The 24,786-nt window shown below is 50.2% G+C and overlaps 1 protein-coding gene across 3 annotated transcripts in view; it reads right to left on the bottom strand.

Annotated features, from left to right (window-relative positions):
- kat6a (K(lysine) acetyltransferase 6A) overlaps positions 1-23,373 on the bottom strand; it is a 28,301-nt gene extending 4,928 nt beyond the window's left edge. The window contains exons 1-16 of one of the 3 annotated variants that reach the window (XM_062543103.1): positions 23,264-23,373; positions 20,126-21,555; positions 10,479-10,587; positions 10,243-10,358; positions 9,646-9,727; positions 9,351-9,465; positions 8,501-8,868; positions 7,961-8,073; positions 6,434-6,549; positions 5,645-5,786; positions 4,177-4,338; positions 3,949-4,042; positions 3,343-3,574; positions 2,459-2,660; positions 938-1,606; positions 15-264 (exon numbers count right to left, since the gene is read on the bottom strand). In XM_062543103.1, coding sequence (XP_062399087.1) covers positions 15-264; positions 938-1,606; positions 2,459-2,660; positions 3,343-3,574; positions 3,949-4,042; positions 4,177-4,338; positions 5,645-5,786; positions 6,434-6,549; positions 7,961-8,073; positions 8,501-8,868; positions 9,351-9,465; positions 9,646-9,727; positions 10,243-10,358; positions 10,479-10,587; positions 20,126-20,806 — 3,451 coding nt within the window. In that variant the 5' untranslated portion in view covers positions 20,807-21,555; positions 23,264-23,373. Of the gene's footprint in view, positions 1-14; positions 265-937; positions 1,607-2,458; positions 2,661-3,342; positions 3,575-3,948; positions 4,043-4,176; positions 4,339-5,644; positions 5,787-6,433; positions 6,550-7,960; positions 8,074-8,488; positions 8,869-9,350; positions 9,466-9,645; positions 9,728-10,236; positions 10,359-10,478; positions 10,588-20,125; positions 21,556-23,263 lie in introns of those variants that run through there. The other 2 variants (XM_062543104.1, XM_062543105.1) reach the window with 2 other exon arrangements.
- Positions 23,374-24,786: the final 1,413 nt, after the last annotated feature.

Below are 24,786 nucleotides of genomic sequence, written 5' to 3'. Positions count from 1 at the left end.
AGTTTCGGACTCACCATCATCGTCTGACTCGTCCGATAAGTGCGGTCGGCTTCTTTTGGGCGCAGGGTCGCTGTGATTGAGGGCGGCGCGGGCAGCTGGGTAACGGCGCAGTGGCGTCTCCTCTTCGAGACGGGGCATTGGTCGCTCGGTGTCAGAGTCCACGAAGGGCTCGTCCAGGACTTCTGTCGTCTCAGAGATGGTTTCCGTCACCACACTACTGTGTGGGTGACTCGGCTGCCGCATCCGACGTTTCCTCATAGGCTTCTGCGAGAAGAACAACATACCATTACAAAAGAATAACACCTGAGGTGCATTCAGATCATTTAAGGAGAAGCGAACATTAGTAATAACCATGTCTCAAACGGTTATGAATGATTTTGTATAAACACTCCTTTTTATGCTAACTTTGTTCACCATTCCTGTACAGTATGTGAGTGTTCCCGAACGTTCACCGAAAACTCACGAAAAAGACAAACAGAAAACCGTTTGCAAACGGTAACTTATGTTTACAAATTTGAACACCCTTAGTTCTGTTCAAATTGAATTACATTGGAGTCATTACTGGAACTGAAGACTTGAGACCAATTACAGAACTACACCATTTTGTCCATAAGATCCTTTTCAAAATATATCAGTGTATATTTTGTATACATTATTATTATCATTTGTGATGCGGTGTTAAATCATAAATAAAACAATGTCCACTCTACATTTCACACTGCTGCTGATCTACTTTGTGATGACCTTAACGGGTCACAAAAAAAAAAAAATCCACGATCCAATCCCATTTCCAATTTAATAATAACAAAAGTAAAACAAAAAGACCCACATGATTCAGTTTGGTGATGCAGAAGTACAGTATTGAACTCAACCATACAAATAATAGGCATTTGCTTAAACACACTGAGGCACAAAGAGACGTGTCAGATCATCTCACCTTGCACTTGAGGCCGAGTGTGGGTTTGGTAAGGATGGGAGGCGAACAGGCTTGCATCTCCTCGTCGTCATCCTCCTCATCGTCGCTGCTCTCGCTGAAGCGCGGCCGGTGCATGGGCGGCGGGTCGCACGGCCTGGGCGCCTGGGGCAGCATGGGCAGGGCGTCTGCGGAGCCCTCGGGCAGCCGGGGCTTAGGGCCGCGCTTCTTCCGCGGGGGACGCCCCCTGCTGCGGGGAGCCGGCGGTTGCGGTAGCCGGGGCAGCTCCGACTGCCGGCTCAGCCCCGAGTTACCGTCTCCCGACTGGCCGAAGAAGGGTCCCGTGGGAAGGCCGGACGAGGCCCCCGGGGCTTTCAGGCTCTTGGTCCGGTCGTCGTGGTAGTTGTCCTCCTCCGGCCGGTGCTTCCTCGGCCTGCCTGGACGAGCTTTCCCCCAGGGCCAGTTCTTGGGTGGCCGGCCTCGGCCCCGCCGTTCCCCGTTGGCGGGGGCAGGGGCTCTGACCGGACTGGGAGGGGAGCGGCGGACTGGGGAGGACGGAGGGCTCGGCCTGCTGGGGAAGGGGGAGGGGAAGCACTTCCTGTCTTCTTCGGCCTCCTCCTCCTCCTCTTCCTCATCCCCTCGGTCCACTCCCCTGTGCCAAGAGAGTGGGGGCGTCCTGTGGATCGGCTTGATCTGAATAATGATAAAAAAAAAGAATAAGTACACATCACTGACCCTACTGGGTCATCAACACACACACATACACAGTTTGTTTCTCCGAGTCATAATAAGGGGGCAAAATGCACTTTTTGTGACAATGTGGAAAACAATTTCCAGCCTGACATGTTTTTTACCGGCCATAACAATGCTTTTCAGAACTATTTCGAAAGCATCATGGGGCTCTTTAGAATGCTGCAAAAAAAATTCCATAAAAATGAATGGGCCTTCCCAATGTTCAGAGGTCCAATATTTCTGTATAATGATCGCTGGAAAAATATAACGACCGCTGTCAATGGTAACGGGTTTTGTGTTTCGTGTCTTTCATGTCATTCCGTGACTAGTGTGTTCGCAGTGAAACTTTGTTGAAAGTGAAAGTCAGCAAGTAATACATTGCTACGCTCAACTTCTATTTGTGTGACTATTTGTTTACTCGGCGGACACTATAAATCAGTAACTAAATTATTTTCAGGACTTATTTGTGAAGTTTCTTTTCTCGCAAGTAACCGTATAATAAGCAGGATAATGTATTGTCTGCCAGTCATTATCGGGAAATAAGTCCCGGCGATAGGAGACCGATAACACACCAAAGCAGTGCCTGCCACAATTCCACAAAAATAATTTACCTTTACCTTTTAAAATAACTTTTCCTTGTGAATTTTGTAATATTTCCTAATTTCTGAAGTGATTTCACAATTTCTCTCGGACTGGGCTAAATAAATGACATGCGTCACACAACAGTCAACAATTTTCTTTTTTTAGTCTGAGTTCTGTGACTCCTATGCAAAATATACTCTTATCCTTGAGTAGAAGATATAATAGTTTCACCTCTTTGCCGTTCTCTTCCTCCCTATCTTCCTCAGCTTCCTCGTCCTCGTCATCCTCTCCATCCCCGTCAGACACCACAATGTTGGACACAATCACCGGGGTCCAGCGCAGACAGTCAGGGTCCACGTCCAGCTGCCGCGGCCTTGCCTGCAGACGGCCCATGTGTGTTGAGATCAGCTTCTCCCGACGCACCAGAACCAACCTGCAAACACACACACAGAGAGAGAGAGAGAAAGAGAGAGAGATCAGTCTTTTCATCTACATAATAACAGACATTACAACAATTGCACGTGCAAGTGCATTTTTCAGCAAGCCAAGCTGTCATCGGGACACTTCAAAAGGGCTTTTTAAATATAAACCACCACCACTGGTGTCGAAAGTCATAACTATAAGCGGTTAGAAGTTGCGAAACGTGAAAGTGCAACTGGCCATTGGCCAACACATAACAGTGTGAGCACACTGGGTGCAGAGCGTCAAAAGCCACTGCCTTGTGCTTTATGACTGTGTGAACGGACCTTGGTGGGGTGTGTTGATGTAGCACTTTGCTCTTTAGGAAAGGTGGTACTGTGCAGCAGTAGCAATGTTGGTGATTGTGTGAGTGTGAGTGTGTGTGTGTGTGTGTGTGTGTGTGTGTGTGTGTGTGAGTGAGACTCAAGTCACACTGTAACACTCCTGAAAACTCTAACACCATCCACATCCTGTGATATGTTGATGGTGCAAAGTTCCATTATGTCCTTGTGTGTGTGTGTGTGTGTGTGTGTATGCATCTGCATGTGTGTGTGTACAGTCTGTGTGTGTGTGAGTGTGTGTGTATTAGACTCGGTGTGAGTCTTCCTGCGTTTCCCACGTGTGCGAGCGTGACGTGGCGTGCGCGTGCATCTCACCGGCCCCCGCGCTGCTCCAGCATGTTGAGGTGGAGGAGGGTGGAGGTGATGTCCTGCGGGCAGATGCCCGTGATCTTGCTGAGCTGCCGGATGGTCATCTGCCGGTCGCCCATCTCGTGCAGGCACTCCAGCACCACGCTGCGCCAGTAGGCCATGTAGGACAGGCGGCCCAGGTCCGACAGAGGCTTCTCCGGCGAGCCTGGCTGACCCTCACGCTTGGACAGAAGGTAGCCTGGAGGGACAGGCCCAGAATTAGCAACACACTTCAAGCGTTCACCACTGACTTTTCCCAAGGCACCTGCACTGGCTTTGTTCACTGTAGTAAGCAATAGTGGTAGCATGCCTAATGCCAGTGTCTATTTTTAGCAGTTCAACTTTTTAAGGGTTTGGTGCTGAATTCGTATATTTTAGCTTTTTTTTTTATTATTAATGTAGTGCCTGGGGTTATGAATGTGTTATGGAAATTTTAAATTTAACTTGCCACTTTAAAACCAATTTCCCTTGAAGGGGCAATAATTGAGCGAAATAGAATTTGTCACAGCAGCTGCAACCAACCCAGGGAAAACAAACACTTGCATAAAAACACAGAGGGTAGCGGGTGCTTACTGAAGTCGATGAGAAAGCGGCCATAGCCCTTGCGCTGGTATTGTGGAAGAATCATGATGCAGGACACATTGTACTTCTGCTGACAGTGTTTCTCCTGCAAAACCCAACCCAGGGATAAACAATAAAATGAGTTAAAGTAAAGGTAGAAAACTCAAGCACTGCATGTCTGAATGCTGCATAACTACGGTGTGTGCGTGTGTTTGAGTGAGGGGAAGACGGGCCTCGTACCTTGGAAAAGTATCCAACGAGGTGGCATCCCTTGCTGTCGTTCTGCGTGAGCACGTAGAAGAGGAAGGGCTCCACGTCGTAGTACAGCGTCTTGTGGTCCAGGAAGAGCTTGGCCAGTAAGCACAGGTTCTGACAGTATATCGTGCTGACGTTGCCGTCCACCTGTGGAACACACGGCACCGCCAAACTCAATGATCGCTCACCGAAACGGCAACAATGAAAAAAAAAAAAAAAAAACGTGTCCAGGCCCACAAATCTCCCGGCGAGTGTTGCGTAACAACTTCTGGAAAATGACCTTGGCTCCATCCCATCTCCCAGACCAGTCGATGCTCTGTTCTTTTCTCTATTTCCCCCCTCTCTCTCTCTCTCGCTGTACACTGGTATGGATTGCTGGCTGTGTGGATAATGACTGCACATGAATCAACTCCATATCTCTGGGCAGGCCCTCTACAAGCAGCTTAGGAAAAAAGAAGGGACCCAATTACGGGCGATTAGCTTATGGCGGCTGACCCGGTTTGTCTGGCGTAGGTGTGTGACTCTCGATTCCTGAGAGCGCGCGGGCGCCCGGCGGGGTTCTTAAGAAGCAGGGAGCGCCATGCTGTCACTGTCACAGGCGGTGATCTCTGATCTTGAAATACAGAGCTGCCTCATGGGAGGAGGGGGAATGAAGAAAGGAGGGAGAGAGAGAGAGAGAGAGAGAAAGGGAAAGAGAAAGAGGGAGAGGGAGAGAGAGAGAGAACTGGCACAGTGCCAATCATGCTTGCTGTGTTCTGCTCCGACTGATTCAGGCTCCAACGAAAGAGCAGCGCGCCAAGCTGTGTGCATGCGCGCACGTTTGTGTGTGTGTGTGTGTGTGTGTGTGTGTGTGTTTAAGCACTGCTGAAAGTATACCAGACAGCAGACTTCACCCAGGTGCATGTGAACTTTTTGCACACGTGTTGCGTGTGACAATTTGGTCCTAACTCGTTTCACTTTCGCTTTGCCTCTGGACTGACTCCAACTCAAGATGTTCAGGGCCAAAGTGCACTGCCAGAAGAACACCTGGTCGTAAACAAACAGTCACAGACACGGGGAAACCGTTTGACGACGCCAAATGAAACATTCGCAACATCAGTGTATTACAACACTGTGATCATTGATTACGTAGCTGAAATGAAGACGCCTGATACCGAGTCACGCTTCCTAAAGAGCGTGCTTTCCGGCATCTCCAGATGTGAGCCTGGTGTGTTCTTGGAGTGAGAGGGCCCCTCGAAACATCTGACAATCGGCACTCTCAGCAAGCAGCTGGCGGGGGCCTTGCGGCAGGATGAGGAGCGTGCATCGAGGCCACAAAACAGGAAGAGAAGGAAGTGACGCCGTGGCGCACGTGTGTGTGTGTGGGCGTGTGGGTGCCGGGGCTATGTGTGGAGTGTGTGTGTGTATGTGTGTGTGTGCGGTGGGCCCCCCAGGCCTCCCCCCGTTTCCTCACCTCAAACACGGAGACGTCATCCTTCCGGTAGATCTCGTTGGCGGGCGGGTGGAACCAGCCGCACTTGCGCATGTGCTGGTACAGGATGCTGCGGCTCTTCATGTAGCGCAGGCAGAACTCACACAGGTACAGCTTGGGCAGTCTGGAACAATTACAACATATTAGAAAATAGATACAATTAGAAAATAGTTTTTTTTAGAACATGCGATGGCTTTAAGTACTGTCTGTTAAAAGGGAGCGGATTAGATAAAAATGGGGATGCTAGTGTGATGTCTGGCATTGTTAGGATTTACGTCCGTGTCCAGTAGAATTTTTAGGTCACGTAAAAGTAAGCGTGTTGGCAATAGCAAATGTAAACACGGGGCGTTGCTGACGGTCTTTTAGTAGCGTTGAGGTTTGGTGAGGTTTGGTGAGGGTGAGCTAACTTCGTTGTGTTCAGCATAACAAACAGCGTACCATACAACTTTACACAATTTGCTCATGTAAAGTTTGATAGAACACCATAACCGTAAGGGAATGGATAAAGAAGTGGATATGATGATGAAGCGCCTAGCCATGTCCATAGACAGATAAATGGTGTTAAATCAGTGACAAATTAACACTCAATTAATTATTCGGGAAAAATAGTCTCAAATCTTCATTGGGGAAAAATGGTTTGAAAAAGAGTATTTCATGATGGGGGGTCAGATGAGGGTATTCATCCTGTTCCCTCTGGCACATAACTGAAGTTGTCAGTACACAAACAGAAAGGCCACAGCAATGAATGACTGGTGTGAGTGCGGCGGCTACCTGCTGAACTCCTGCGGGTAGGGAGAGGAGTACCATGTCTGGATCTCGTACTTCCCGAACTCGATGACGGACGGGCAGCGCATGTGCGGATCCGGCGGTCCTGTCACGCCGACTTTCTGTAAGGGCACAAGGAGGAGGAGGAGGAGGAGGAGGAGGAGGAAGGTGGGAGGTGGGAGGGTTGGAAGGAGGAAGAGGAGCTATCAGACTGAGCGCAGGTTTGCCATGGGGGATTAAGAGAACCAAGTGCGGAGCAGACAGACAGATTACAGAGCAGGGATTACTCCCGCCAGTCCACACCTCCCGCTCCCCACCCCCCTGCCAGGCCCCCAAACTCTGCCAAAGCACACTAGGACTTGGCAGGCACGCTGCAGGGAGTACGCCCGTGTGAGACACACACACACACACACACACACACACACACACACACACACACACACACCTCTGCACCCGTGTGAGACAGAGACACACACACACACACACACACACCACAGCTCCTGGGCTGCTGCTGAGGAGATTATTATTAGCTCGCTGTGCTGTTTGGGGTAAACTGCAGGCAGCTGCCATTCAGAGCCCAGCGCTGGCTGGCTTGGTTGGCTGGCTGCCTCTACTGCTATGCAATGGTGACCACATGCTTCCTGTAGAGGCCAGGAGGCCCCTCGCCCCAGCCTCTAACCCTCGCCCTCTTTTACACACACACACACACACACACACACACAGGGCATCAGTTAACACATACCAGAGAGGAACATTTCAGAAAAGTGCTTACTTCACGCTATCTGCACACAAGTGTGCACCACACCAAAGGCATGCTTTCACACATCTCCATTGAAAAGGAGAAGCAGCCACTAGAAATACACCCTGAATACAGCCTTGACCAATCCAGATAGCCTTAGCATGACACAATCCAAATGTGTAAATGGGCACGGCACACACACCCAGCTATCTATAATTACATTGCGTACATGTCATCGCCGACACAAGCAGATTCTCTCCTATCGCCATGCTATAAATCTGCCACATGCCCACTGCCCACATAGTGCTGGTCATGAATGGCTGGGCAGTCGTAGTATTAGGTGCCCCGTGCTGGATCGGCCCACTCCATAGTGCACCGAGAGGTCAGACCTCCACTCCTACCATCTCGGCCGTATCTGCCAATCTACTCACAGGGAGCATCAGAAGGCACAGCTTTCCACAGGTAGTCATTTGGCTTTGCAGGGGGTCCAAACACTCCGGACAAATGTCTACCATTGTGAGCGCAGCTCAGTGGCAGCTTTGGCCAAAAGCGCTATATTTAGTGGCCCCAGTGTGTTAGATTTCAAAGCATTCGTAGCGGTCCACTGAAAGCAGGAGACTGGCCCGACAAGTTAGAGCCGTTTAAGGATTGATTTTCCTTCCGCCTATACGAGATCCAGTACCTTCAAATGAACATATTCCACCGACTAAGTGAGCTTGGGGTTTAACGGGAGAGAGACGGCAGAGAAGAGCACGAGCTGAAGCGCTCGGCGAAGGGGCCTCTTTGTCCCGTACCTGTAGTGCCACTTGCTGGATGTGTCTGAACAGTTCGACGTCTTTCTCCGTCAGGTTCTCGTGGCCCGGCAGTTTATCCTCCTCATCGTGCCAATCATCGCCGTCCTGATTGTCTGAGAGACGGGAAAAACGATTGGGACAAACAGTCAGGTTTTCAACCTAGAACACGACAATTATATCTTTATTTCATATAGGCTGACACTTTCATACAAAGCGTCTTAACCCTGACTGGCCATGCAATTTAATGATTTTTAAGTGCCTCTTTCAAGGGCACAATGGCAGCAGTGGTGGATCAAACGCATGGCTTTTCTGTTTACTGCTTCTTAGCCACAACACCACACCCCTCAATTTACTGTATGCATATACACTGTACAGCACGTACATTTTACCTTGGACTACCCAAGGTAAAATTGATGTGCTGTACAGTGTACATACATACACACACATCATCCATGCAAATATGATGTCCTGATCACATGCAAAATACAGTATTTTTGAAAAAAGTATTAAATCTGTAATGGGACACACCAGAGGTCTCACCTCCCGAGCGGTCGTCCTGCTCGCCCCGGCGACTGTTCTTCTTGCGCATGCGGCACTGCGAGTAGTCCACCGTCTCAGAGCGCGCTTTGCGCCCGTCCGGCGAGGGCGTGAAGAACTTGCTGAGCGCGTCGATCAGGCCCTTGGTCTTCTTGTTGAAGTACAGGCCGCTGCTGGTCGACGAGTCGTCGTCGTGGCGCATGGGGAAGAGCAGCTGGTCGTCCCCCGGGTAGCCCTCGCACGAGGAGCTGGACGAGGAGTGCGGCGAGGACGAGCCCTGCGAGCGCCGGTCGGCCGCCGAGGGTCGCCCCCGCCGACGGCCCCGACCGCCTCCGTTACCCCCGCGAAACTTCTTAAAAGGCCGTTTGGACCTAAACATACACACACACAATATACAAAAGGTGAGGCGCGCTGGACATGCACTCATACTGAATCACTTGTGGAGGGTGTAGAGAGTAAATCAAACTTGGAAGAAGACAAATTGGGCATTATCATCAAACAATCCAAAGTCTCAAATCAAGAAACCTCATAAATTATGAATAAGATAAGGTGGATGTTTATATCTAAACGACGCATCACTTGGGAATTTAGATAAGCAATCAGTCTGTGTGGAAATCAGACAAAGAGACAAAGAGACAAGAATGGCTCGTGGCTTTCAACAAGCCACAGTTGCGTATTATAGACGAGTTTATGGAATTTAATAAATGACACTTCTATCTATATGGTTCCTCAAAGCAGAGCAAAGAGCCGGGTTTAATGTCTGCGTACTGAAAAGGAGGCTGTAAAGCGAGTGAAAGTCATCAGTTCAGCCCTTGTGAGTGAGCTGCATTCCACAGGATGGCAGCCGTCCTACCTGTTCTTGGGCCGACCCAGCGGGGCGTTGTAGCGTCGCTTGATCTGTGCTGCTTTCTCGTGTAAGAGCCGTCGTCCCTTTTCCCTCGGCCGGCAGATCTGACAGATCCACATGCCTGGCGAGCCAAAGGCATCAGGGTCAGCTATCGCACGGCACAACACACCAAAAGAGGCATTTTACAAGGCGCTATTTCTGCTGCTGTGAGCAGGGTGGGGGAGAGCAGGGGGGGGGAAGGGTGGGGAAAGGGTGGGGGAAGCCGGTGTGTGGGTGGAGGTGACTGGTGAGGCACACGTACCTTTTGGCATCCGCAACAGTGGGGGGTCACAGCACTCCATGTGGAAACCCCGGTCACAGGAATCACAAAACAACATATTCTCCTGTACACAGAGATAGAGAGATAGAGAGAGAGAGAGAGAGAGAGAGAGAGAGAGAGAGAGAGAGAGAGAGAGAGAAAGAGAAAGAGAAAGAGAGGGAGGAGAGAGAGAGAGAGAGAGAGAGGCAGAGGAAGGGAAAGAGAGGGAACCTGTCAAGGTTTTTTTTCCCCCCCAACATTTTGACCAGTTGCACATTCTCTCGGCCACTGCACACCAGGCTTGAGGCTGAGGGGGGCTGGGTGATTGACAGCTCAGCAGAAGGGGGAAATGACCACGCCGCTGCTGTCCGAGCCTGACACGCATCAGGAGTCCGTCAAGAGGCCAGCTCAGACCCAGCAACCCAGCAACCCACCACAAATGCAGCCATTTGCCATGAGCCTTCTACACACACCACAACAAAAAACAACCTGTTCATGTTCTCTCTCTGTGTGTGTGTGTGTGTGTGTGTGTGTGTGTGTGTGTGCGTGCGTGCCTGTGTAAATGTGTATGTGTGTGTGCATGCGCGCGCTCACCCTTACCGCATTCTTGCCCTGGTCCTGGCAGCTGCTGCAGGTCTTGCACTCGATGCACTGCCACCACAGAGCCTTGACCCGCTCCGTCAGCTCAGGGGAGAACTTCAGACAGGACGGGTGGCCTGAGGAGCAGACACACAAACCATTAGAGGGGGCCAACAGAGCAGAGTGTGTGTGTGTGTGTGTGTGTGTGTGTGTAAGTAATAGTAGAGTCTGGGAGGACGGCGTTGGCTGATGCTCACCGCTGTTGCCACAGTCTGCGCAGGAGATGAGCTCCTCTGGATTCTTGTCGCGGTTCTGCTCCTTGGTCCCCAGGCAGAAGCTGCAGATGGGAATCGGCTCGGCCACAGGCTAAGGGATGAATCGAGCGAGTGAGTGAGAGAGAGAGAGAGACAGAGAGAGGAGAAACAGATGGAGAAAAAAGAGAGGGATGTAAGAGAAAGAGAGAGAGAGTGATACAGTCAGACACTTATCCCTGAAACAGAGGCATTGTGTGGCAGTGAGCACACTAGTCATCGTGGGGGTCCATATAGTTGCACTACTGTCTATCTGCCAGCTTTAATCACACTTCATTCAGCGCGCTATATGGCCACGCGAGCACTGTGTAATGTGCATGCTATTGCTATGGCAAGGCTCCTTCACCATCACCATGTATGGCTTTCCCCACGTAATCACCACACGCACGAGCATGATTCCTCCTAATGGCGCTGATATCAACACATGCTAGAGGCTCTACTGCTTAACCATCTGCATACCAGATCTTGTCTTTCAAATGTTCTTGAGTGCGTGTGTGCTTGTGTGTGTTTCTGTGTGTGTGTGTGTGTGTGTGTATGTGTGTGTGTATGTGTGTGTGTGGGGGGGAATGTCTAGCTGGACGAATTGTTTTTCATCCAGCACTGCTTGGCCGGAGAGCAGAAATGATTTCTCTGTGGAGGAATCGCAGAGGGTTCAGTCTTCAAAGGAAGCCACAGAGACCTGTTTTGATGCTTATTCTGTAGCCTGCCATCTGACATACAGCTCCTGGATGCCATTAATCTTTCAACACGTACGAGGGAGCAAGAGAGAGGCAAACAGGGAGAGAGAGAGAGAGGGAGGGAGGAAGGGAGAGACAGACACAGAGAGAGAGAGGAGAGAGCAAGCGTGCACCACCCAAGATGAGCTTCTTTCTCCCTCTCTCTCTCACACATGCACGCACGCACACACGCACACACACACGAGAACACACACGAGATCACCACAAACACATAAGGAAGAGGGAGCAAAGCAGAAGGAGAAGCCTTGAGTGTGAGAAAATGGATTCCAAGCCAGTTGTTCAGAGAGCCTTTAGCGCCTGGCTGTCCATATCTGAGACACTAACGTGGGGGAGAGACACGCAGAGGAGTCGAGTTGAAGCTGACGGGTATTTAGCAGATGCCTTTATCCAAAGCGAAACAATGGGCGGGTGGAGATGATACCACAGCTCCAACCACCTCCGTTAGCAGCGCAGCAGAGCGTGATAAAAGGAGAGGACAGAATTCAGGGTGTGTGTGTGTGTGCGTGCGTGTGTGTGCGTGTATGGGGGGGGACGCAAAGACAAGACAAAGAGGCAGAGAGCAGGAGGAAGAAAGAGAGGAATGAGAAAAGAACCTGACAGAGGGAGAGAGAGATGGTCTGCTTAAGCATGGGGCCAGCGCAGGTGGTGGTGGAGGTGGGCGGGTGGAGGTGGCGGTGATGGAGCTGGGCTGGGTGGGTGGGGTGAGCAAGCAAGCCAAGACAGTGAGTAAGTGCAAGAGCGGGGGAGAGAAGGAGGGAAAAAAGAGAAAGAGAGAGGGAAGGAACGAGAGAGAGACAGAAAGACAGAGAGAGAGAGAAAGGGAAAAAGAAAAAGAGAGAGAGAGAGAAAAAGAGAGAGAGAAGGTCCAGGCAGAGAAGAGACAGGAGAGAGAAGGTGATTTATTGGGTTCATTTCCCTCTGACTCAGGCTCTCAGCGCAACGCAGGGCCACTGCTCGCCCCAAGGAAGCGTGGAGGGGGGGCAGCAAAAGAGGAGAGGAGAAATGAAATACGTCCGCACAAAAGCGGCGCAGACGCTTCAAACACCTCAACTAGTTACCAGCGCGCCTAATCAGGTGTTGGTCATCAAGCAAACTCCCCATTCCACTCGCAAAGTCACATCCGCTCCTCTCTTCATTTTCTGCTCTCTTTTTGAACTCCCTTTTCAAAGGGAGAGGGAGAAAAAAAAATCCTCCACTGCCACACCATCCCGGCTTCAAAAAAGCGACTCACTTCTGTGCAGACATAAACGTCCCTTGGGGCAATTATGGTTTGAGTGACACTGTGCAGATTGCTGGGCGAAAGGGAGACTGTGTGCTTGCAGAGAGAAGGGCGGAAAGAAAACAGATACCAACCACACACACAGAGACACACACAACCACCCTCTCACACACACACACACAAACATTTGCCGTTTTCTAAACACTGAAATCTCGCTGGCGCTTTTTTATCTTTTAACTCGACTGCCGGTTTTGCCGTCTGTTCTTGTAAATACAGATTTGTTTTGTATAATAAGCACCTTCTCTTCTGCCGAGCGGCTCAGCGCTGGATAATTTCCCGGGGGAGCACAGATCTGGAGACGCACAACCGCTCCACTCCCACCGCTGCTGCCTGGTTGGGTGTGACCACGGCATCCTATTGACGGCGTCTAGAACCGGTAGCGGCGCGAGCTGGACTGGAGTGGCGCCACTGGAGCCCCAATCTGGCTGGTTCAACAGCAGGTGCTCAGACCTGTGGATGTGTTATGGGGAGCGATACTCTGGGCACTTTACATGAGCTGCCACCACCAGGCTTGATCTCTCTCTGGGCAAACCGCTGGAGCATGGCGGGCGAGCTCCATTAACTTGCTCAACTCGTACCGAGGCCTCCTCTTACGGCCAGGTCACAGGGTTAACAGACTCAACCACGGAGAGGATGCTCAGCCAAGCCCAGGCAAGGCATGCGTGTGTCACACACACACACACACACACACACACACACACATACACACACCTTTATCATAGGTCAACCTCAGACACACGAAGCAGACAAATTCACACACTAAAGAGGTCTATAAGCTCTTCCATATAGGCTACCAGATTTCTGAGAATCACAAGATCACTATGTATTTTCTTGTGATCCTCAACACAAAGTATGACCAGCTCACTGGTAGCTAAGATTAAAGGGGTGGAAGGGGGGTGGTGTGGGGGTGCAGGGAGAGGGAAGTGCCCGGAGGAGAGAGGGTGTGCTAATTATGGCCCACGATAAAAAGAAAATGGGAGAGGCAGAGCCTAGGAGAAGAGAAAACAGTGCGTGAGAGAAAGGCACTCGACTCGCCCTCTCGCTGTCCTTGTCTTCCCTCTAGTCAAGGTTCTCATTAACATGTGAAGCCAATCTCCCTCATCCTCTGACTAAACACACACACACACACACACACAGACAGACAGACATACATACAGACCTTCAAACTTGGGCTCAGGTTTGTCCCCTCAACACCAGCCTACTGATTATAGAACAGGATACTGACTTAACACAAACCGCCAACATCAAATGGTCAAAAAGCCTTCGCATTTTTTTTTTTTTTTTTTTTTTACAAAATCGTCCTACATAAGCTCTGACCACATGCGTTTCCCTACAGACCCGCAGACAAGTTACACAGTGTCTCATGTATGTGGGTAGAGCCGACAAGCCCTGGAAATCTCGGATGAAGTGACCTCAAATTCCCCTCCCGTTTCCCTTTGACCTCACACTGATGTTGATCGCTCCCACCTGCACGGACAGCAAATGGAGTGATGCAATGTTATCTCAGAGAAACGCTAAGCTGTCTTTACATCTGAGCATGCACTTCACGGCTGGATGAGAAGAAGCCTAGTTAGTCTGGAGGAGAGGCAGTGTTGTGCCCACACCACACTGACACATGGAGGATAATCTCTATTGATAAACCCGGCTCAAGCCGTCTGATTATGGATTTACCGCAATCTGCTCAATTCATGATACCCCAACCACAAGACGTTAGGCAAGACCGGGGCATACTATCCAACCGTAAATACACACAAGTTGGCTTTGTGCAGGAGCAATGCTGGATGTGTGGGTGCGTGCGAGCGTGTGTGTGTGCGTAGGGTGTCCTAACTGCTGCACTATGGTGACCACTAGAACCACTTTAGTGTCCGCCAGCTGGCTTGGGGTCACTGACAGCCATTCTCTATGTTTTCGGTTGTCGGCCGTTCAGTTTCCATGGCGGACCACAGGATCGAGGAGTGCTCAAACTCTCTGCCGCTCTTGTGCGAGACGGCCCACTCCAAACCCCCGGGGTCTTATCAGCACACACGTGTTATGGAAACACGAGGAGGAGAAATATTTAGATCTTACACGGCATTTAGCTGATCAAGGCAAATTTAAACACTAACAAAACCAGTCACGGTGGCCGTGGCTTCCTTCCAAAAGCACACGCAGCAGCTGACTGCCGTCTTGTCTGATATATTGACATGGCCATGAGAGATGAGTGTTTATTGACCTCTGTGAGTGTCTCTATGTGTGTGTTCGCTTGGGGAGGGGGGACCTGAAGGAGGGAATTGCTCATTCCTTTATGTGTGTAAATGTGTATGTGTGTGTGTGTGTGTGTGTGTGTGTGTGTGTGTAACACAAAGTGCTACTGCTTCACGGGCATCCGCCAGATTGTCTGTGTATGTGCATGCTAGTATGTTTGTGTGTGTGTGATTGTGTACGTACGTGTGTGTGTGTGTGTGTGTGTGTGTGTGTGTGTGTGTGTGTGTGTGGGTCCTGAAAATTACATGAGGGGCAGGTAATCAATGCTCAGTGGTCTTCTGCATGCTGGTCGGCTTTCTTCCAGCCGTTCTCTTCACCTTGAGCCAAAACAACGAAGCGAACCAATAAATAAACCACCGCGTGTGCTCCGAGGCTCAGCTTTTTAAAAAGCCCACACAGGCGCCGCGGACCGCGGGGCGATCTCGACTACAGCTCAGCGCGGCTGGTGGCCCTGGTTTCAGTGTCTGCGACAGAGAGGAGAGACGAGAGGAGAGGAGAGGAGAGAGAGAGCGGACGGTGGCGTCACTCTCGACATGACACACGCTCTCGAGTGCCGCTGCCCGAAGCACCGAGGGGGTCAACTGGAGGTTGGGGCGGCTGTGGCTTTCACACGTCCTCACGGTGACCGGGCCTGGGTGGCAGCGGCTGTGTTTGGGGGGTGGACACACTCTCATACACACACAGGTTCAACCCTGCTGCGTAAGTGCATCTAACACACACACACGCACACACACACAGCCCATCCCACCTAATGGCCTTTCCGATTCACACGGCCATCATCAGTGCTCGCTATAGCTCCCAAAAAAAATGAGCGTTTGCTATCTATATACCCATGACCCCGATTTGACTCCCAGCCCCCCCCTCATGGCCTGGCAATGACCCCCTATTAGCGGGCGGAATGAGTGAGCGAGTCTGGCCGCGGCTGTTTGAATAGAGCGGTGTGTGACACAGTCATTCTGGTGTAGAGTACACAAATCCAACCCCCTCCTCCACCTCTTCCACCCCCTGCAATGGGGTCAGCGCTAGTGCTTAGCCATTTGTTTTGCTTTTTTTCCCCTCCTCCCCCCATTTCTCTCTCCCTCTCCATCTTGCTGGCTTGCTCCCTCTCCTTCTCTCTCTCGCTCTCGCTCTCTTACTAAATCACAACCCGGGAGTGCTAATACTAGCCAGTAATGAGCTCTCCCGCTCCTCTCCCCTCTACCCTCCCGTGTCCAAACATGGCACTCATGGCAGGATGTCGTAGAGAAGCCATGAGCAAACAAAAGGTAACCACACCGATGCGCGGGCCCTTTCAAAAGAAAAGAAAGTGTCATTGACTAGTCATTGAGTACTCTGTTATTGGGCACGCGCCACAGATTACATCTCGAATGCTGTCGTGCTGTTACCCCCCAACTCCCAACACCCCCCCCCCCCCCCCACCTCTTCCTGCGGCTTAACCAAGTGCCCCATTTAGGTGCGAGAGGCGGCTTACGCCCACGTCTTATCAGAACTCTGTTTGAATTGGCGAGGTGGGGTGAAACACATTCATCGCCTGCCAAGTACTCGCTCGGCTCCAAAACAGCTTATATCCTTGCTAGTAGCTACAGTAAATATGCCCGACTACACAGTCAGCGCCATTATACTCGTACTGTCCCTTGATGTTCTTACAAGCGCAATGGTGTCAGTCAGTGTCTGTGGCATCATTCCGTCTCCCTCCTGCAGCCAGTAGTTGCAGGATCTGAGGGAGCCGTAGAGGCAGCGGCGCTGCCGGGCAGAAGGGAGACAGGAAGGAGTGAGGAGAGAACACTACGGTTCATCCCCGATCTGTCACAAAGCTTTTGGGTATGAAAACCATGATTGACATCTTAATCCTCCAGTGAGTGACCATGCAAAACCATAGGCAAAGCAGCTAAGCTACACGCCTAATGTGGGCTTCAGAGGCGGGAAATGCATCAACTGACACCAGTGGGTCGTAGCAGGTTTACGACAGTTCTTGCATGGCATGTAACAGTGTTTGCCAAGTATCTCTTTCAACAGTGGCCAAGTCTTTTGACTAGCTGTCCGACATGGCATGTGCATGTGCATGTGCATGTGTGTGTACAATACACACGCGCAACCGATACAGATCAAAAGGTGCAATGAATGTTCACCTGTTCTGTGCACATTTTACAGGTGTGTCAGTGTGAGTACTCTGTGAGTGTGTGTGTGTGTGTGTGTGTGTGCGCACCAAGTGTGTTTGCACTGTGTGGAAGCCTCGCTGGGATTTCTAACATTAAGTATGCACTCCGAGTATGCGTACAGGTGGACGTGTGTACCTATCCTGTGAAAGTGTGTCCCTTCTCCTGCGTGTGTGTGTGTGTGTGTGGTGAGCATGTGTGAGTGAGCTGTAAGCGTGCATGGGTGTGTGAGTGTGTTTGCACTGTGTGTGCACGCATGTGGGTGTGTGCTGTGTTGTGTTGTGCTGTGCTGTGTTGTGCTGTGCTGTGCTGTGCTGTGCTGTGCTGTGCTGTGCTGTGCTGTGCCTCTGGGGAGTGGACACTGAGGCCTGGCTGGCTGGCTGGCTGTTGTCTATCGGGTTACAGCAGTGGGTGTGTTCCCTGGCTCCTGTCGCCTGTGTGTCTGCCTCTTGTTTCACGCTGAGCAGCCAGCTGAGAGAGGGAAAAAGAGAGAGGGAGAGAGAGAGACCGAGAGAGAGAGGGACACACAAAGCATGCGTCTGCCTGGCTTCTTCCTCTGCCACTAGCAGCAGTGACGCTGCTGCCGCCTCTTCTCTTTTCCCGGCCTCCCTCTCTCCTTCTCTCTCTCTCTCTCCCTCCCGCTCTTTTCCACTCGCTCCTACTCTCCTCCCTCACAGTGCTCCCTCCTTCTTACCCTCCCTCTCTGCTTCACGCTTGCGCTCCCACTCTCTCTGGTTGCTTCCCTCTCTCTTTCCCTCTCCCTCCCTCCCTCCCTCCCTCTTTCGCTCGTCTCCTGACAACTCCTGACAGGGAGCAGCCCTGCAGCTGGTCGCCAGCCTCGGCAGGATGCAGAACCCACGATACCCCTCCCCTCCACAACCTCATTCCCTCTTCCCTGACCTTCCCTTCTCTTCTCCTCCCCTTCTCTTCAACCACCCTCAGTGCACTCCTCCTTTCCTCTCCATTGGATTCTGTGCACTCTTCTTCTCTCACTCTGATCCTTTCATCTCTTCTCCATGGCTCTTCTCCTACCCTCTCTGTCTCTCTCTCTCTCTCTCTCTCTCTCTCTCTTTCACCTTCCTCCTCTTCTCTATTCACTGCTCCTGCAGGCTAGAGATCAGCTCTGGTGGCTGTGCACAGCTCCTGATTGAGATGGCAGAGCGGACACCTCTCCACCACTCATCAGCCTTCCATCCATCCATCTCCATCCTTTCTAGATGGCAGGTTGGAAAAGCCTTGATGTTCTCGTTACTGCTACCTGCCTGATCCATTCTCAAACAGCTGCAGCAGTGGTGCGGTGGGTGTGTGTGGACGGCCAATGGCTGCTCTTCCCTGACCCGCTGGGAGGGAGCTGCTGCATCATGGGAGATTAACTCTTGCTGCGAGCCTCCGCCTACTGCGTGTGTAAATTTGACCTTGTCCCGCCGGCGCGTAATCTTCACGCAATCCTTTCGCATGCAGGTTGACGTCTGCACCGCGGCACAGCAGGATTAGAAAGCACAGCGGACACGCTCACCAAGGGGTGACCGCGGTAACCAAACTTCAAAACAAATCAGAGATTTAATGCCATACCTGTTTGAAATATTTACTGCCCCAGAGAGGACAGTTAGGAAGAGGCCCGTCTATGCAAGGTGTGTGCAGGGAGTCCATCATAGATAAATATTGTGGATTTACAGCCATGTATGCATATTTTTAAATCACATTCAAAAAATGCACTGCTACAGCAACACTTTACGACAAAATACTATCGCTTTAAGTCAATCTTCTGGCCATACAAGCATCAGCAAGTCACGAGACAAGATCATTTAAGCGGCAAAGCCACAAGGCAAGAACCAGTTCCTCTTGTAGGCTTTTGACACTAAACAATGAAGTCCTGCCGTGGGCCAGCGTGCATTACAGTAAACATGGAAGTATCCATGCTGCCTCACCAACGGCAGTCACATTCAAAACATCAACTTCACTCCCCACCATGTGCTTGGGACTGACCAATCAGTGATCAATCTAGAGTCTTTAGTGTGACTATAACTTGGGGCTATTTTTATATCACTTTACAGGTCTTGGAGTGAGGGTCATAATACTAACTATGTGCGCAATAATCATACGAACAACTACTAACGCCTACTAACCAACAAACTAACAAACAAAGACACTCTGACTCAGATGCTGCACACCATCAAGTTCAGACATGTGTGAATGCTGCCACCTGCGCCAAATAGTTGGACAAACTGCTGGTCTGCTGGCAAGCACTCTGGTCTGAAGTGCAAACACGATAGGGAGGAATCAAAGGGTATGATGAGCAGAGATGCAGTGAAACAGAAACTAAGCACATGAGAACCTCCCAGCAGGTTAACAACACTACCTTGGCCATAAAGTAGCAAAAACAGGGCGTGTTTACATTGGGCTACTTCCTTATTTCACCAAGTTGGAGTGGTAAATACCACACAAGCTGGTAAACAGAAAGGACCAGAAAAGCCCTTCTATGCCAGTCAGAGTGCAGGAACCAGCAGCAGCGTTTGGTTTCAAAGTAAATCGCGCAGAAGTCAAAGTGACCAAGTTTTGGAACCCTTTCTATTTCCGCGCACATCAGGAAAGTGTACTACATGTGTGAACACAACAGCTCAGATAAACATTTTAATAAGAACAGGTGGTATATGATACTTGCTCCTATAACTAAAGTAACGTTGAAGACATCAACAACTAATTCATATCTTTTAAATCATTACTCCAAGGGAGGATGACACTCAAATGCATCTTTTGATGATATTCGAATGAATGTTCTGTTTGCAATGTGCTTGTCTGGCTTGTATGACATGTTTGTGCAGTAATCAAATAAAGGCATGCATTGCAAAACTGCATTAGCCTACATCTTAACAGACAGTAGTGCATAAGTGCATAGATATCAGCATTAGGTTGTCAGCTTGACAATATTATCACTCACAGGGTGCATCTCCCAAAAGCGCTGTTGTGCAACGACAATAGTAAGGGAGAGTGCATAACATTTAACTGCAGTCATTACACAAAAATGATTTCAAGAAATAAACTCCTGGGCAGCTCAAGGTCTGTCTACCTCATGGACCCCCATCTATTTCCAGCCAGTTTATCACAATCTGCCACTCTCATTGCGGTCCTATAAAATCAAAACAAACATCGGAGATGGCCGTTTCCTAGGGCTCTTACCTTATCCTTCTCGTGTGGGAGCAGGCGGACGGGCGGCAGGGAGTCGAGCGAGACGCAACCCGTGCCATCGTTCTGGTGCGACGACGAGCTGCGGCTGGCGAGCCGGAAGAGCGGGCCCTGCTTGAGCACGCGGCCGTGCGCCACGGCCCGCTTGAGCGCCACCCGCAGCTGCTGGTGGAAGAGCCCCGGCGCCAGGGCGCTGCTGCCCGACAGGTAGGCCGCCACGTCGGCCTGGCACTTGAGGAAGCGCTCGATGCTCTTGATCGTGGAGCCGCCGGGCTCGTGCAGGCCGTCCAGCGCGCGTTTGATCAGTTTATTCCAGTCCAGCCCGGGCTTCTTGTGGGACCCAGAGCTGCTGCTGCCACCTCCTCCTCCTCCTCCACCACCACCTCCTCCTCCACCACCCCCTGATCCTCCACTACCCCGGGGTTTGGGCAGGGCCAGTCGGCCCGGGTTGTCTGGGTCCTTGTAGGAGTTGAGCCCCTTGTTGGACACCTTGAGGATGGAGCCGTCCTTGACGCTGAGCTCCAGCTGCTCCAGGACCGTCTTGCGGTCGAGGCCGTGCGACATGGACACGGCATTGCAGATGCGCTCCTCGGACGGCCGCTGCTTCTGCTTCTTCACCTTCTTGATGGCCTCCAGGATCCAGGAGGTGTACATCGGGTTGGCCAGCTTCACCATGGCTGCGGTCGTCTGCGGGCCCGCCTGCGGCCGGACCCCCAACCCACACGGCTGCACAGGTATAGAGAGCTGGGCCTGGGCCCCCTCGCGCCTCGTGCCTCCCCACTCCCTGGCAAGAAGGCTATCCTTTATCCTGCGGCCGAACGGAGAATTCTTCAGAGTCTGAGCACAAGCAGGCAGACAGGGAGCAGCTCACCATAGCATAGGCTACCCTGCACCGACCCCCCCACCCCCGAAAAACAAAGGCCCCCCGTCCCGTCCCGACCTGGCCCTCTCCCTACTCCCGGCAATGGCGGGTGGGCAGAGCTCAGGGGCGGATGTGGAGGCAGCTGGCAGAGCAGGTCAGTGAGCTGTTCCCTTCCGCCAAGCTCAATCACACCCAGAGCAGCAGAGACACACCCACACCAGTCCCGCGGGCACACTTGAGGCTTACGTCGCCTCCTTGTCACTTAGGTTGCCCCTCAGCGGGGTCCGTCTGCCGGACCATCGTGCTCGAAAAAGACCAACAGCAGTGTCAGGAATGGGTCAGGCGCCTTCTCTTCAGCGACTAAACCTTTGATAGCCAAAGTTGTAGATTTCAGTGGGCAGTAACTGTCCGGTATTCCTTTCTGCTGCCACCTCCCCCTTTTGATTGCACCAATTCTGGTCCTTCTCCTTCCTGGTTGTGTGGAGGCAGGATCAAAGCAGTAGATCTCATCTGTGGGAGCAGCACTGACTGACTGTAGTCACAATTCAGCAGTCAACGTAACCTGCAGGTAAAAAAAAAAAAAGCATATGAGAAACCAGAGGTCAGAGGTGAAGAGGAGACAAGTTAAGATATTTTACTGGTATCTTTTGCCTCTGATGCTCTACTGACTGGTAAGAACATGTGCTGAAACTCACAAACAAATTAATATGAACCTGCCTGTAAAACTAAATATGCATCACCTGTATCACAATTACAAAACCTTTCATGAAAAAAAAAAACTGAATATACACTTGGAGAGTTACACAGATGCTTTGCAAGGATGCACGAACGCTTTGCTGTTACAGCGCACATGTAATTATGGGATAACCCCTCCCTTCAGGATCTTGTGGTGGTGCATCCCACACCAAACACACTGCTGAAGGTCCAAGGAGCAGTAGTGGCTGAGCAATTCCGCCACACAAACCCCCAGTTACTTCACAAAACACTCCAACTTTGTGACCTTGAGTAAACAAAAAGCACTTCTACACTTCTTGGACTAGTTCACAGACGTTACCCAGCTTTTATGTCAGATATAATGTTAACCTCAATGGGCTTACCTACACCTGTAAGTTCACTACACTCAAGGTAACATTACAATAACTAGGTCAAAAGGAGGTGTTATTTTCTTGACATAAATAACGTCTTATGGCATAATGTATAACACATGGCAGATACAACTGATCATCATGCACGTGAGATGTAAAATCTCTTACTGTCCGTTAAAACCGTTTCAAACTCTGAACAGCTTACTATTAAGACAGAAAAGAGACTTTTTGGTGACAGTAACCTTAGCCTAACAATAAGTTGAACACTTTAGCTTGTGTATTGTCAATTTAGCCCATCTTAAACTAAGGACATAACGTTAACATAATACATAGTAGCTAAGTTAGAGTGGCTAACTAGCTAACGTTAGTGTTTATAAACTGTAAAGCTCAAAGACAGGGCCACACTAAAGGATTTAACAAACACTTATTTACATACTACGACTGCCACTCAGCGCGACTCTGTTTACATTGGTCGTGTTAGCTTGTAGCAAACTCAACTTACGACACATCTTCCCGCGAATTGATGTTGTTATTAGCGCCAGAATGGTCCAAAATAGCAACAACGTGTGATCTTGGACTGGGTAAATAGCTCACAGATACGATCAACAATGACGTGATTCCTCGAACGGCCGCGGTTTCAAACAATAACAGGCAACAAGCACCTGGAGTTTTTACATTTCTAATGGCTGGAGTGAAACCCTGCTGAGAAACCGCGGCCTACAAAGACACAATGCAAGTTAGCGTACTAGTCGCCACCATGGCTAGCTGGTCAGGGCGAAAAATAAAGATTCCTGGTGGAGCGTTGCGACTTAGCGCTACATTTGACATGGCCGCACGGCCTGCTTCAGCCTCGGCCAAGAGTAAAAATCCTTCCCCCGCAAGATGCGTCCTTACACAAGGCGCTCAGCTCCCCCTTTTCCCCACTTCCTTCCTCACTATCACCCACCCTCCCACGTAGTGCCTGCGGTGCGGTGAAGACAAGGCCGTTGAAGAGAGGTAGGCCTCGGCTCACTCCCCCCCTCCTACCAACCCCCTCATCCCCCTCCCCTCGCGGTCTTCATCTCTCCGTACCCCTTTCCCTCTACCTCTCGCGGTTCCCAGAAAGGCAGGACGGGTCCAGTTCGCCTTTCAAAGAAAAAAGACCAAGAACCCTCGCATATCCACACCTGATTAGCTGCTACTCACCGGAATTTCTTGTCGAGTTGCCGGGCAGAATGTGCCAGAAATCATTCGAAACATAGACAACAACAAGCCCAAAAATGCAGCCAGAGACCAATGGCTCCGGAGCTGACGCCATCTTTGAGTGAAACAGGAGCTTGGCTGGTGGGGGAGGGGGGACACAGCAAGAGCAAGGGACCGTCTGCATCTTGCAAATTCGAGTCTGGGAGAACGGGAAGAGGGTTGCTACGGAGGGAGACAGGGAACGTCTCTGTTGTAGATGTGAAGGGTGAATATCTGTTGTTCATGTGAAATGGAAGAAAGGGACAGATGGTGAAGAGGAGAAAAGGGTAGGTGCGATCGTGTGTGAGCTCACATCAAATGTAAGGGAGCGTCTGGATTTTTTTTCGTTTTTGTTACTGCTGGATCGTGGCACAAGACAAAATCAAAGCAGCGGAGTGTGATTTTAATGTTGGATGGTAATTGAACAACTGAAGGGAAATACCACCCACCCCCTTTCACCGCCCGCTTGATTCTGCGTTGAAATGTAGCTGTCCTCCTAGTTTACAGTTCCTGCCGCGGAGAAGGAGCCAATGGCACATCCCCATTTTCTAGAGAAGAAAAACATTGCACAGTTGCCAGAGGAAGTATTCATAGCAAAGCGCAGATGTTTATGTTTGGCGCCGATATGCTACAGTCAAAACGAGGTGTGTTTCCTAAATAAACAGCATGGCCCGTACAAACGTAGATTCTAAAGACAGAAACACGGGCATGTGAAGCCTAGGCTACATGTAGTTTGATGACAGGTGATTCACCTTTCCCGCCAGTATTCTTCATTTCGGATGTGCTATGAAGCTATTCTCAATTAACCATCTGTATGAAAAACAGGCTACTTTAGGAAACATTAATTAGTGACATCCACGAGTTGCCGCTGCATTATAAAATAATGAAGATTAGCCTATTAGGCTACAGGGTACCTAAACAATTTGTGTAGCCTAATGCCGTCTAATTGCATTATGATCGGAATGAATGATATGTAGTATTACTCCAACAGTTTTTAAATTGTAATGAACAGTTTTTAGATTGTAATTGTTTCAAAGACATCAGTGAAGGTTATTCTGATAGCCTAACAATAATTATATGAATAATCTGATATTCTAAAAATAGGCCTGATTAGACTCTAAATGATCCTTTAACAAAATGAAAATGAATAGCCTTGTTAAAAACATGCTTATTCAATTTCCACAAGTTTCCACTCGGAGACCTAGGGTAGGCTAAGATAGATACAGTCTACACAGCTTAAATCCTATTTTCAGATAATCTGATAGGCACATAAAAAATACAAAAGGTTCAGTGTCTTTATGTCAGATAGAATCAGTTGGGTGCTAAAGGCCTATAACCCAACATTGGGATTTGTTAATAATGCCTTGTCATTTTTGTTTTATTAAATAGGCTAATAATTGCATTCAGTATGTGCGACAAGTTCTATACGCATGTCTCCACAGTGTCTGATCTGAAGTAAGGTGAATTATATATAAAAGTATACTTAT

This window comes from Sardina pilchardus, chromosome 8 (assembly GCF_963854185.1).
Source record: "Sardina pilchardus chromosome 8, fSarPil1.1, whole genome shotgun sequence".
Classification (NCBI taxonomy): domain Eukaryota; kingdom Metazoa; phylum Chordata; class Actinopteri; order Clupeiformes; family Clupeidae; genus Sardina; species Sardina pilchardus.
The sequence above is the reverse complement of the archived record's forward strand: the minus strand, read 5'-3'. Positions and strand labels throughout refer to the sequence as shown.